The sequence below is a fragment of the Mustela lutreola genome, chromosome 4 (genome assembly GCF_030435805.1).
Source record: "Mustela lutreola isolate mMusLut2 chromosome 4, mMusLut2.pri, whole genome shotgun sequence".
Lineage (NCBI taxonomy): Eukaryota > Metazoa > Chordata > Mammalia > Carnivora > Mustelidae > Mustela > Mustela lutreola.
The window spans coordinates 191,717,218-191,732,484 of NC_081293.1; the positions used below are offsets into that span (position 1 = coordinate 191,717,218).

Sequence of the window (15,267 nt, forward strand, 5' to 3'; positions counted from 1 at the left end):
ACTAATATAACCATGTTCGTTAACTATATTAAAAATTTTTTAAATTAATTATCTTTGTCTCATTCTTTATTTCTTCCTTGCTGTTTGGAGAACTATTCTAATGTTTAATGTATGTAACTATGTTTGAGAGTGTATTTATGTAGCTTTAAAAGATGCATTTTATTTTAACCACTCATAACGCATCTTAGTTTTTTTTTCACCCAACACTGTATCTTTAAGATCCATACATATGGCTAGCTTATTACTTCTGACTGTTCATAGTAATCCGTAGGAAACCATATTCTAGCTATCACTCTGTTATGGACCCAACTCCCCACCATCACAATCAGTCCTATGATGAACACCATGATAGTCCACACTTCAAGAGTTGTGTGAGGATTGATCTGGGGGATATACACGAGAACCAAGATGCTAGGTTATAGCTAATGCTCTCAGAATGGCATCGTAAGTTTGTATTCTTACTTCAGTGCATGAGGCTCCTTATCTATCCACAGCCTGCATATTTTGAATTTTTGTAGCCTGGAAGTTAAAAAATTATTTTCTCATTACTCTGATAGATAATCCATATGATTATGTCTTCATATGTGGACCTTTGATTCGCATCTATCTTCACCCCATCCCACTCTATGCCTTCCCCACCTCATGGCGTTCACAATAAATCCGTCATTGCAGTGGTTAGACCATCTACCATTCTCTTTTTCTCCAATCTGATTCAAATATGCAAGAATATCCTTTTGTTTCTACGTTCAAAATATATACAGAATATAGTCACTTATCATCTTCACTCCTGTACCCTGGTGTGAACACCATCACCTGCCACTTAGGTTACTATAGGAGCCTGCGGCAGATTTCTCTGCTTCTGCTTATCTGCCAGCACTCAGAGTGATCCCTTTGAAACAAAACTCAAATCATGCCATTCCTCTTTTCAACCCTGCAATTACTCAGAATAAGCCCTAAAGTCTTTACAGCGGATGAAGGTCTGTTTTCTAACTAGTTTAGTAACTATACTATCCCTGGAAGACTCTTTACTCATGACCACTTCCTCATCCCTTCCAATTCTTCAATCAACTGGCATCACTGCCCCATTCAATATGCAAACTTTCTCCTTGTCCTACTGCTTTCCCTCTTCCCTAGTTATTTGTGTTTTCCAAAGAACTTATCTTTTCTAACATGTTTGCAATTAACTCATTTTTACTGCCTACCTCCAATCCCTCCATTATCCCCAGAACACAAGGACCCTTGAGAGCAGGACTCTTTGTTTTTAGTGGGCACACTATAAATATTTTCTGAGTGAATAATATTGTCCACCTTCTGGGTTACTATTGCTGTGTATGGAGTGTTCATTTCCTTTGGGTCTTTTGCCATGTCCTTCTTGTTGTGTATATTATAAATTTTAGTCCTTCCTCTTACAGACTTTGCAAATACATATCTACACACTGTCTCCTCTCTGTTAACTTTATTCATGGAGTCCTTTGTTGAAAAAAAAAGCCCTTCATTTTGAAATAATCTGACTCATCATATTTTTGTTCTGTGATTCATGTTTATAAGCTTAAAAAAAATTCCTGCATCAGGGTCATAAAATATTTTCCTATTAAGTTTTCTAGTTTTACCTTTCACAGCTATTTCTTTAGTTTATCTGATATCCTCTTCTGCATATGTCAGATATGCATCTGGTGGGTTTTCTTCCATGCTGTGGTCCATTTATTAAACAGTCTGTTCTTAAGTCATTCATCTGCAGTGACCTTAATGTACATTGAGCTTTCCTACATATGGATCTCTTTTTGAACTCTGTTCTTTTCTCTGTGTTCATTTGTTTGTTCTCACATCATAGAATTCTATTATTCTATTTTTAAAGGTCATTTTGGTTTGTAATAAGTCTTCATTTGTCATGTGTAGTGTACCAAAGAAGAGAACTTTTAAGAAGAGAACTTTAAGGGGCTCCTGGGTGGCTCAGTGGGTTAAGCCGCTGCCTTCGGCTCAGGTCATGATCTCGGGGTCCTGGGATCGAGTCCCGCATCGGGCTCTCTGCTCAGCCGGGAGCCTGCTTCTCTCTCTCTCTCTCTCTCTCTGCCTGCCTCTCTGTCTACTTGTGATCTCTGTCTGTCAAATAAGCAAATAAAATCTTAAAAAAAAAAAAAAAACTAATATTGGGGTAGAAAAAGGCATGAATCAAAATATAGTCCCAAAAGAAACTTTTGCATATATGAATTTAGTATATCATAAATGTATAATTTCTTTTAAAACTTTTTTTAAAAGATTTTTTATTTTATTTTATTTTATTTTGTCAGAGAGAGAGAGAGCGCAAGCGAGCACAGGCAGAGTGGCAGGCAGAGGCAGAGGGAGAAGCAGGCTCCCCACCAAGCAAGAAGCCTGATGCGGGACTTGATCCCAGGATGCTGAGATTATGACCTGAGCCGAAGGCAGCCACTCAACCAACTGAGCCACCCAGGCATTCCATTTTTTTTTAAACTTTTTTTTTTAAGATTTTTTATTTTATTTTATTTTATTTTGTCAGAGAGAGAATAATTTCAAAGTAATATAGGAAAATATGTACTTCTAAAAAATGATGTTGGGACACATGGCTATATTAACAGGACAAAGAAATGTCGTTTTTCCTATTAATATGCCATGAAAAATTATACATATCTAAGGTGAGGAAGTAAGTGATTTTACAAATGAGTTTATATTTTCTCCCTCCTAAAAATGTATTAAATATTGGTAAAAGGATAAGAAAAAAGATTAAAAATCCACAAAGCACAGAAGACAATAACTAAAAAAAAAATAATTTATGAGAAATGGCAGCAATGTTTTAGAAGCTAGAGAGCAACTTCTCCCCCCTTCTCTTGTCTTTTTAAGGTCCAGAGCTAACAGGCTCTATACACTTGCCCTTAAACTCCAGCACTCACATAGGAAGCACTCCGCAGGCAGATTATTTTGTTTAGAAAGTGGTGGCTCAGTCGGGTGAGCATCTGGCTCTTGATTTTGGCTCAGGTCATGATCTCAGGGTCCTGGGATGGAGCCCCATGTTGGATTCTGCACCCGGGGGGAGGCTGCTTGAAGATTCTCTCTCCCTCTCCCTCCGCCCCTCCCCCTGCTTACTTTCCATCTCTAATAAGTAAATAAATCTTTAAAAAATATATAGAATTCCAAACCTAGAGAACAGCCCCACCATAGGCTGCATCTGTTTAGGAATTGGCATAAAAATTCCCCCTGCCCAAGCTCAGAGCAGAGAATGAAGCACGAAGCACCCCACCAGCCCCTTGAACTTCCTGGCTAGGGGCTATTACTCAAAGGAATGTGTAGATGGGTGAACTGCAACGAGGAATTTGAGATGTAATCCCATCTTCATGCTCATAAAGCGGGATAAAAATTTCCACCATGCAAAGGTGGTATCACCGAAGACTCAGACGCACCCCATCCCCTTGAGAAATTAAAGTTTGGAGAGCTCCTTCCCATGCTCTGGGAACAAGGGAACAAAACCTGGATTTGCAAAGTGAAATGTAGGTTAGGCTGTTTGGTTCAGAAGTGACCAGACAGAGGGGGAGGGAAAATAAAAGAAATCTAACAAACAAAGCATAATTGGCCCCTTGAGATTTCATGACAAAAGTTGGAGAAAGTTACCTGTTCCATTTGCACTTGCTTCAAATTTCACAACTTGCCCACCTCTGCCATCACACAGGATGGCCTCCTCCACTCTGCAGAGGTGAGTCACCCATTGTCAGGCTCTTTTTAGCACTTATTTAGCAACATAAATTATGCAACCAGCTTCCTGTTATCTGTAGTCCCTCCTGGTGCATGGTGGCTTGATGTATTTGTCCTCTCCTAGAGATTTGTCCTAAGAATGTGTCTTCTGGCTATTCAAATTAGGAAACCAGAATTTTCAAGTCACTGAAGGGTTCCCCCCCTTCACCACAGGTGGCCTGAGGCTGCTAACACGCTGGCAGCAGTCCTCTTACCTGCTTTTCACCCACCTACTCCTGGTCTGTGCAGCAGGCACCAGATGGGCCTTTTCTTTGCTGATGCCTATAGAAAGAGGACTCCCTCAGAGACTAGCTCTTTGCCCTCCACGCAGAATTTCTATTTGGGGAACAAGTACAACTGCCCATCTGGGGCTGGTCAGGAGTCTAATGTAGCTTTCCTAGGTCCCACTCGCACACCAAATAGGCTGCTTAGCTGATATATGTTGTTAAAATAGTAACTTTCAAGTTTATTTTCATTTGTTTATTAATTTAATGAAGCATTTTTGTTTTTTTTTTATTGCTGGATAATTATGCATATACTCCTCCAGGAAAAGCACTGTTTATGCTACTATCTTTATTTTTCAGATATAAAAACTGATGTGCTAGGATTTTAGAGGAATATATGCTTTTCCACAGCACTTCATTCCAGTGGAAGGGGTCTTTCAAAATAAAAATCAAATGTTCAAGATGCATGAAAATGATCCGAAGATGCAGAGCTGTTGGTAATGATAAACGCAGCCTCTCTATCCACCCCCCCTTCCTTTCAGTTCTCTGTGCATTTTACTTCTTTTCTTTGCCCCATGACCCTCTCTTTTCAAAACTATTTTAAAGGCTCAAAGAAACAGATACAGGTTTCTGATCCTCTCCAGGGTACTTTGGCAATGCAGAGATGACCCTGGTGAAGTATTTGTTCCTCTTTGCAAAGCAGATTATGATAAAGTGACTGAAGAACAGAAATAATTCAATAATGCCAACTATATGTACCTTAGCTAAGTGTTTTTGAGTCTTCCATCTTTTGGTGAGGAATTTGGGGTTTTTCATAAATGTAACTGATGAAAAATTTGTCCTGATGATGTGTGGGGGGGGTGGGGGAGGTTGTCCTGAAAGATTTCACTCTTCCTATTTTCTGAGAATTCATCAATTTCCCTGGTAAATCTATTTTGAGCAGGATTTCTACCACGATAGAACAAAATTCTAGAAAATTTCACTGCAAAGTACTAAAAATAACACTCTGGGATTGAACACTAAGATAAATAAAATATGGGAAGCTCTGGTATGTAAAATATTGGATAATTCTAGCAATGTGTTAATTGATTAATGTCAAGAAAAGGGCATCGGTAAATATTTTAATTTTCTCTTCTCCTATTTTCATTGTTCTATTTCTTCCTCATTTGGTTTCATTTCAAGTTCCTGGCTTCTTCACTGTACGCTTTTTAAAATTTTGTCTTCCTTTCTAATTTTTTTTCCTTTCTGACCATTAATTCTCTCTTTGACTTTTTCCCTTTGTCCCTAGAGAGCTTGTCAATGACTATGCTTTTATTTATTCTTATTTGCATCTCAATATCCTCTCTTCTTCTGCTTACCTTCTTCATATCTTTCTCTTTCAGATATTTATTTACTACTTGTTTATTTAAATTTGCATAGTTTTAATTTTTTAAAAAGGTATTTAATGAAAGAAATTTAATGAAGGTTTTTTAAATTGCGGTATAGTTCATATTACATAAAATTAAGCATTTTATAGTGCATAGTTCAGTGTCAGTACATCCCAGAGTTGTGATTTTATGTTATGAATGTACAGCTAAGTAGTTAGGACAGAACTGTGAACAGCTTTGGCATGAGTGAGTGTGTTTGTGTGTGGAACCACAAGGGGGCGCCCTGAAAGCAGTCCTCTGGCAAGAACTGCATCTCTTCATGTGTGTAATGATTTGGGCTTACTTACATGGTCACTCAACATTTTACCTCTCTGCCTTGAGTGTGATTACCAAGTAGCCCTCTTTTTATGTTAGTGTGACAGTAACTACTTACACAAACAGAGGGGAGATATGTTGGCACTATTTGTAAACCCTTACCACTAAGGAGAATGGAGTCCAAGTTCCTTCTGAGAGGCAGATCAGAAGGGGCAAGTCTTCCAAGCAGACGAGACTCATCCCCACAGTACAGAAGCCTTGTCATGACTCATATTTTTCTTGTTAGGGATAGTCTTCTGGCTAGACAAAATTTTACTTAGGTTTATTCTTCTTTTGCAAGCTGATTTTTAAAAATTAGCACATACTTTTATCCATTTCTGATATTAGGTCATTTTTGTTTCCATTATTGTCCATAACCATAGGTCTTCATTTTTTCTTAAGGGAGAAAGAAAGGACCCCCTGCCCTGGACCCATCTTGTAGTGGTCACCATATGAGACACAAAGTAGAAGCATGATCACCTTTCTGAGTTTGTAAAAGAAGCCAGTGAATCACGATCTACAAGAAGAATAGAGTTTCTAAATGAAAGAGATACACTTTGTTTCTCCTTGTCCTGTTGTTGGCAAGGCCTGAAAGCCAGACTTCAAATTCCCAAGTAAACAGCAGGTACTTGCTCTGCTCTACCACAACTTGGAAGTGAATGGGATCCAAAGTAGGACCTCAGTCCTCTTGGTATGTCTCCTGATTTTTTTAAAGGTTTTATTTATTTTTCAGAAAGAGAGAGAGAGAAAGCACAAGCAAGGGGAGTGGCAGGCAGAGAAGAAGGCTCCCTGCTAAGCAAGGAGTCCGTTGTGGGGCTCCATCTTAGAACTCTGGGATCGTGATCTGAGCTGAAGGCAGATGCTTAACCAACTGAGACATCCACGTGCCCCATTATGTTTCCTGATTTTACGTCAGGTGAATCCACAGCCCTTAAACAGTGACTATTGCTGTATGGCACACGGGTCACGCTGTGTGTAGAAGCACTAGGGATGTCCCTAGGTTTCAGGTAACCCTGTTTACCTGCTGACTCTTCATCTCCTTTACCTTCTGCAAATAATAGGCCAAACTTCAGAGTGTTGTTGTGAAGATTTATATTTATTATATTATATATTATTAGGTATATAGGATATTTAGTATAATTTGGTACACAATAAGAAAATGTTTGTTCAACTTGATACAGAAACAAATGCAGTTATAGTTTTTAATTCTTCTCATAACATTTTTCCTACTCAGTGAATTTTTGTACTCTGGGTGAGCAAGAGTGTTTCAGGAGCTTGTTTTCTTCCCACCATCTGCCCCCCAAAAAGCAGATAATTTAAGATTTTCTAAAACTGAACTGACTATTCAGGGATTCACAGGGCAATTGATTGGGTAAGTCATTTGAAACAATTTTACAAAGAAACAGGATTTACTTTGACTTTAACACATCACTTTTTAAAAAAATATTAAATGTATTTTACTAAAAACAGCAAAATCACTCACACAAATTATGTATCACTTAGAGATGTACTAGTCTGACTGTGTCACTGAGCAAGTATGACATGACTATAATAACAAATACCCACCTTGTGGATATGTTTTTGGAGACAGGTAGGAAAACACTTACTTGTTGAGTTACTATTTGATTTGTTAAAGCTGACATTTGAGTCCTGGTTATAGAAGTGTGAAGAGTGTAAATGAATCTACCATGACCCATCACCTTTGCATTCCAGCCACCTGTGGGCGTATACACCCCTTCTGACATCACGTGGGAAAGTGGCTGCCTCACAGTTATATCTGAGCCCTCTGCAGTCAGGACTGAAGAGGGTTATGTGGAGTAAGTCTTATGTACAATGTGACACAAGCCGCTGGCATTGCTTTAAAGAACCGGTTGCAATAGAAATACGCCTTAGAAACAATTCATCCCACTTTGGTATATTTCAGGTTTTATTAAGTGTGATTTATACAGTTGTTTGGTTTATTTCATGAAATCCTAACACAAAGCTATAAGCACAAAATAACTTTTTCAACATCTACCTTTTCAGCAATTCTTGAAATATATATGTGTATGTATATGCACGTACATGTAGAAAGAGAGATAATTCTCTTCTAAAACTGCAGATTTGTGGATGTCAGAGAGAAACCTGTGTTTTCTAGTGTGGTCTCTTTAGTTATTGGTGAATCTATAAAAAGCATTAGAGTGTTAACAATACATTTATGTAGGGATAGGGAAGCACTGTAAATATATCGGTCCATATTTTTATCAGGGTTTTCATGACTAGGAAATTTTCTAACCATTATAATGACAATATATTTTTTATTTCAGTGTAAAATAATGGCAAAATGAAAAGAAGCTGATGTACAAATAGATATAGTGAAACAGAAATTACAAGCAAGGGAACACAAAAGAATTAAGACTATGCTATTGGTGTCTAGCCATGAGGTTAAACAACCTGTTAAGTTTTAAATATTCTAGAAAAATATAACTCTTGATTACGAACTACCTATTTGTCATGAAGATTTTGAATCCTGTATCTTATTACATAGTGAAGAATTTTACTTACACTGTAAGCATTGTGACTCTCTTTGCCAATCTCATTTCAGTTAATTGTGGTGTGAATGACTAGAAGGTTCCACTGCAAGGCCTTGAATGGGCTTTCTGATGTTGTTTGATTATTTCCACTATTTCATGTGTAGCACCCAGTTTCTGAAAGCTCAGTTTTTAGTAAATTCTTTGGCATTTTGGATATTACTCAAAACAATACTAAATCCTGAATATTTAATGACAAATGGTCTGAAAATTGCTCTTTTCATGACAATGAATTTCAATTTTAAGTCCCCCAAACACCTATGTTAGAAGAAGCATGATCTCTAACAATTATTCTAAGTTTTTAGGCTGAAAGTGGAAGTCTTTGATAAATGCAGTTATAGTCTTTCTGTCCTTCAATAATTATAGCATGAATAACATAGAAGCCAGTGGAGTAATAATCTTTTTTTTTTTAAAGTTTTTATTTAAATTCCGGTTAGTTAACATACAGCATAATCATCTTTCATGTAGATCTTTCATCACTAAAATAGTCTCTAAGACTTCAGACTCCTATCTGTATATTTGAGTTATGGATCACTTTTTTTCTTTTGTAAGTAAATGGAAGAAGAGCATTGGTTTGGGGTCAAAGAATTACTGCTTATGTCATCATGTTCTATAATTAGGACCTGATCTTCTATCCTGTCTTCACTGGTGAGGACTGATCAATGTTGTATTGAGAAATGAATGAGCTGTTCCTTCCTTGAGAAAGCATCATTGTAAAGTGATAACCTCACATCATTAAACACTTTATTAAACTCCCTTTGAAGGGCACAGAAGATTAATTAGCAGCTATGTATACTTTATGCAACACCCAATTCTTGAAGTTAGCTATCTTCTGTTGATCTCGCCCAGTGTGGCCACTGGTGTGACATAGGTAGAGAGGAGGCCTTCCATTTGACACTCTCAAAATGACAAGTTACAGCAAATGTATTCAAAATAATCTATTAATAAAAACATAAGAATATTATTTAAAACATCTAGGGTTTCATGGATGCATTCCACTGAGGGGTAAGTAGGGTTGTGTCTGAGATATTTAGAGGGTAAATCCAATAAACAAAATGAAATTAAATGGGACTGGACATCATTCAGGATTCAGAAAAATATATCTTTCATGTGAACCAAAATGTTTCTCATCAAAAAGACATGAATTCTCTATAATAACTACTAAATTGAGTAGGATTTTAAGTCTAAATATTCATTAATTTCCTTCCTTCAGTTAAGAGCTGATGTTTCAGAGAAGAAATTATGATCCAGTAAATGGAATTATAAGAATATAACTTCTTTACTCCTTGATTTCCAGCTACACAGTTGGGTTCTATTGTGTTCCTCATATATGGATGCATTCAAGCAGAGTTTGGATGATGATTTGGCTGAGATGTTCTAGAAGAACTTTGGTTCAGATGGGTAGACTCTCTCTATATGGTCTAAAAACCAGCCTTCTAATCCCAAGTTTTCATGATTTGTTTTTCCAACATCTTTAGAGTTTGGTCCTCAGAAGCTCATGGACCAGGAAAATAAAACCCAGATATGGGTGAGTGAGTTTATTCTGCTGGGTTTGTCCAATGACCCAAAGACTCAAGTCTTCCTCTTTGTCCTGGTCCTGACCATGTACTTGGTGACTCTTGTGGGAAATACCCTCATTCTTCTTCTGATCAGTCTGGACAACAGGCTTCATAATCCCATGTACTTCTTCCTTGGTGTTTTATCTTTTGTGGACCTTTGTTATGCAAACAGTTTTACCCCACAAATGCTAGCCCACATGCTCTCAGCCCGGAAGTCCATCCCGTTCTATAGCTGTGTGTTTCAGCTCTACCTCTCCCTAGGATTGGGTGGATCTGAGTTCTTCCTGCTGGGAGCCATGGCCTATGACCGCTATGTGGCAGTGTGCCATCCACTGCACTACACGGTCATCATGCATGAAGGGCTGTGCGTGGGCCTGGCTGCTGGCTGCTTGGTGGCTGGTTTCACAAATTCGCTAATGGAAACAATCATTACCTTCCGGCTTCCCCTGTGTCACAATGTTATTAATCACTTTGCCTGTGAGACCCTCGCAGTGGTAAGGTTAGCCTGTGTGGACATCTCCTTCAACATGGTCATGATGGCCATCTCAGGATTTCTGGTGATCATGCTTCCCTGTTCCCTTGTTCTGTTCTCCTATGGTTGTATAGTTACTGCCATTTTGCAAATTCATTCTGCTCAGGGACGTAGCAAAGCCTTTGGGACTTGTGCCTCCCACCTCATTGTGGTTTGCATGTGCTTTGGGGCTACCATCTTCACCTACCTGGTTCCACGGTCAGCCTCCTCCATGGAAGTGGAGAAATTTGTCACTCTATTCTATGCTCTGGTAGCACCTATGTTGAACCCCTTGATCTACAGCTTGAGGAATAAGGAAGTTATGGCTGCTTTTCAAAAATTTCTAGAGAATTTCAGAGATAAAGAGTAAAGACTATAAGATCTTCCTATTACCTATAATCAAAACCAAAAAGGAGATGGGCTGGAGGTATACAGGACTCCCACATATGACCTTGCATTTGGGTAAAGCATCCCTCTACCTGATTAATGAATTTCCTCATACAGGCCAATGCAAGATAAATCACATGTCAGTGATCCATGAGAGGGCCTTTCTTAGATCATCTTCTGTCAGATATCTAGTGGTATTTAGACTTCATTGGCCCATTTTTACAATTTTATTAGCACATCAATGCATAAAGAAATGATCTGCATCTTTGTCCAGCAGATCTGGTGTGGAATGAATAGAGAGATGAATTCCACCAATTAGGTCTGCTTTTACCTGGTGCAGCAGAATGGAGAATATCTGTTCCTCTTTTCACATGACAATGTTCCATTTATTTGTAGAACAACCTTATTTCCTCCAGGATAATCACAATAGTTTCTTTAACTCTTTCTCAAATGATGACAGTTTTAGAACTTTCAACACCATTTGTGCCTTAGTCTAGAGTGTGATATGATATTCTGAAATAAATAATATATGATGCTTTATTTGTTCACTCCAGTATGTTGGTTCTCATTCGCTTTTCAAGAATTGAATTTGCGGGGCACCTGGGTGGCTCAGTGGGTTAAAGCCTCTGCCTTCAGCTCAGGTCATGATCTCAGGGTCCTGGGATGGAGACCCATATCGAGCTCTCTGCTCAGCAGGGAGCCTGCTTCCCCCTCTCTCTCTGCCTACTTGTGATCTCTGTCTGTCACATAAGTAAATAAAATCTTTAAAAAAAGAATTGAATTTATTTGTAATATGCAAAATATCTGTGGCTTCACTATACTCTTTTTTTATTGTAACAAAATATACATAAAACATAAAATTTGCTAATTTAGCCAGGATACAATTCAGTGACATTATTTTCTCAATGTTGTGTAAGCATCATCATTATTTCCAAAATTATTCATAACTATGGTTTTTTATTTAACTAATTTTCCAAGATGATTTTCCTATAAACTGCTTACAAAATCTCCATATTCTCTGCATTCTTATTTTATTAAAACTTAAATGAAAACATGTATATTTAGCTCTGCTAATTTTTATTATTGATTTTCATGCATCACACCAACCCACCAAGAATATTTTGAATCTTGATTCTCAAATTTATTCCGTTAGTTTGCTTTCTCTTTCTTTCTCATAGACATAATAAACAGAAAAAGTCATTAAAAAATTACCATGTAATACATGCCAATTGTATACCACTGTGAACCTACTTTCACATTGAAAACCAATAGAGCAGATTTTGTGAATGCTTTTAAATCTACTTTAAAATAGATTATTCAAACATTTTAATCATTTTATCTAGAAAGATATAAGACTTTGCCAAATACCTTTATTATTTTCCGATCCTTGTCTGTTTGCATATAAGTGGCAAAATTCACATAGTAACAATTCCTGATGCTCTTAGCTCCATCTGATTATTATCTGGAAGTGGGGTCTATTCTTGTCTTCCTATGCCCAGATCTGGAGCATCCCCAGAGATGTTAATGTGTAACATGAAGGTCTTTATATGGCACTAATCTTTGGCTCTCTAGAACCCCTGCAAGGATAGGTATCAGGTGAAGTAAAAACAGATTTTGCACATCAAAACCAATGCCTGTACCTCTGTAAAATTCCTCTAGACTCATCTTTTAGTAACAGATTTTCTTCAGCTTCTCAAGAGTATGTTCTTTAAAGCATAGCTATAGGACTAATGAATCAAGTTCTCTCTTTTATGCTAGAGCATTTATTGAGGGTGGAATAAAGGGAGAGAGGGAAGGAGGGAGGGAAAGACGGGCACGTGGTCAGCCATTACCTGAAATGGTTGAATGTGATGTTAGTACAGACTAACTCAACTATAGTGAAATTGTTTACCAAGAGAAAATCAAAGACTAAGTCTGGGTATTTGCATCTGTGTGCTGGACATTTCATAGCAGTAAAAAAAGTCCCTCTGATATTCTTTGATGCTCAGAGACTGGTCTGTCCAGCCTTCCTTGAAGACCTCTAGTGAGCAATAGATGCTGTATTAGTTTTCCAGGGCTGTCTTATTAAAATATCACAGATTGAGTGGCTTAAACAACAAAAAGTTATTTTCCCACAGTTTTAGAGGCTGGAAGTCCAAGATCAAGGCATTGACAGCATTGTATCCTTGGAGGCCTCTCTCCTTGGCTTTAGATGGCTGCCTTCTTGCTGTGTCCTCAGCTGGTTTTTCCTTCGTGTGTACATATCTATGTCCTAATCTCCTCTTCTTATAAGGACACCAGTCATATTGCATTAGGGCCTGCACATGTGACCTCATTTTACCTTAATTACATTTTTAAAGGCCTTATCTCCAAATACAGTCATATTCTGAGGTATTGGGGGTTAGGACTCTAACATATGAATTTTGGTGGGACACAGTTAAGGCTGTAACAAATAGGAACCCCACATTCTGAACTATCAGTCAATCCGCTCTGATAACCAAAACTAACCTATACACTGTGTGGTTAAAATAAAAAAAATTTTTTTTATCAACCTATAAACCTATCAACCATAAAATATTTTTATGATATAAAAATCAATAGTTAGTATGCATTACTGGTTATAACGGAACTTCAGCTTGTTTCTGGTGAGTACTAACAATAGGCTGCTGAATGTTCACAAACACTGCTCGATAGTTAATCCTGGAATTTTGCCATGCCAATATGCCTGTGTTTTTAAACCCAAACTCCTGATAATTTTGAAAATATTAAGTAAAAATACTTTACATTTGTTTGTCCTTAACTTCCTGGTACAGATCCTCTTCTCTGTGGTTCCTCACAGATTACAATCAGGGGCAGTGAAATAGTGTACACTCATCTTCTAGAATCCGGGGATAAAACTCAGAATCCGGATGAATGCAATTAAGTTAAAATAGCTAGTTTGTTCTTTTGTGCATCTTGGGAGGAAATCATTTTCTTGTGCTGCTTTTTCTTTCCTTTATTATATAAAGGACATTTCATTTGATGAAAAGATTAGCTTAGCCTTCTGTCTTACCCCTTTTATCTGTGCATTAACATCAGATCTTCTCTAAAGGGAGGCTTGTTTTTTTGTTTGTTTGTTTGTTTTTTTTTTCCCTAGGCCTTTTACTTAAAATATCACAAACTCTTAAAAAAAAAAAATCACAAACTCCTTAAGTTCTTCACTTTGTTTCTAGCATTTTAAGTCACATCTTGCTAAGTTTTCCTGTTATCAACTGTAATTACTGAAAACTTAATTTAAATAAAGGAGGAACTGATATAAAGAATCTCACCATATTAAAAAAAAAGTCTATAATGCATTGGTGAAATAACTGAATGTCAAGGGTAATGAAAGTTTACAAAGATCTAGAACATAAACAAAACAAAAGGGTCACTTAGAAAATATTTTTTTCTATTGCTGTGTAACAAATTACCACAAATTTAGCAGCTGAAAGCCACACAAATCTCTGTTTCTGTTGGTTGGAAGTTCAGGCACAGCCTAAACAAACGCTGTCTGCTGAGGATCTCATTCAGCTCAGGTCAAGATGTCAGCCAGAGCTACGACCTCATCTGAGATTCAGGGTCCATTTCCAAGTTCACGCTCTGTTGGAAGAATTCATTTTCTTGCAGCTGACCAACTGAGATGGGCATTATTTTGTTAGTTGGGGAACATTTATAAACTCCTAAAGGTCACCTTCATGGCTTTGCTATTTATGTCTTTCCTCACAGCATGGCAGTTTGCTGCTTCTAGAGCTGCAGGAGAATCTCTACCATTTTGAATCTCTGACTTCTAGGAAAGCCTGGATACCTCTAAAGGGTGCACCTGATTATGGCAGGCTCACTGAAGATAATTTCTCTTTTGAATAAATAAAATTCAACTGATTAGGGATCTTAATTAATCTTCAAAATCCCCTTTTCTATGTAGTGTAATATTATCACAGAGTGAAACCCCATCATATTCACAAGTCATGTTCATACTCAAGATGAGAGAACTCTATAGTGCGTAGACAGTAAGTGGTGGCAATCCCCGAGGGCCAAATTAGTAGTCTGCCTATGACAGCTGCAATCAGCCTTTGCAATTTTAGACGACAGAAGACAATGGAATAATACCTATTTACAGAATCCTGAGAGTAAATGTTAGTAAAGAAAAATTCTATACTAGATCAAGTCATTATTCACTATAAATAGGCTTTATTATTTAGAGCGGTTTTAGGTTCACAATAACTGTGAGCAAAAGATACGGAGATTTCCCATATTTTCCCTGTCCCCTCCATGGCCCCCCATTCATAGCCTGCCTCATGACCAACATTCGCCACCAGAATTGTGCGTTTGTTACAACTGATGAACTTATATTGACACATTATTATCCAAAATCCATCATTTACCTTAGGGTCCACTCTTGCTGTTGTACATTATGTGGGTTGGGACAAATTTATGATGACACAAATCCAGTATAATAGGCTCATACAGAGTAGCTTCACTGATCTGGGAATCCTCTGTACTCCATCTTCTCATCCCTCTCTCGCCCCAAGTCCCTGACAACCATTGGTTTTTTTAAAA

The 15,267-nt window shown here is 37.6% G+C and overlaps 1 protein-coding gene across 1 annotated transcript; it reads left to right on the top strand.

Moving 5' to 3' along the window:
* Positions 1 to 9,754: 9,754 nt before the first annotated feature.
* On the top strand, positions 9,755 to 10,696 carry LOC131830472 (olfactory receptor-like protein OLF3). The gene has a single exon (XM_059172705.1). It carries the CDS (start codon positions 9,755 to 9,757, stop codon positions 10,694 to 10,696), a length of 942 nt encoding a protein of 313 aa, XP_059028688.1.
* The last annotated feature ends 4,571 nt before the right edge of the window (positions 10,697 to 15,267 follow it).

Bases quoted from the DNA above. Each gene is read 5' to 3' on its own strand.
- LOC131830472 (XM_059172705.1), top strand. From the start codon at position 9,755: ATGGACCAGGAAAATAAAACCCAGATATGGGTGAGTGAGTTTATTCTG.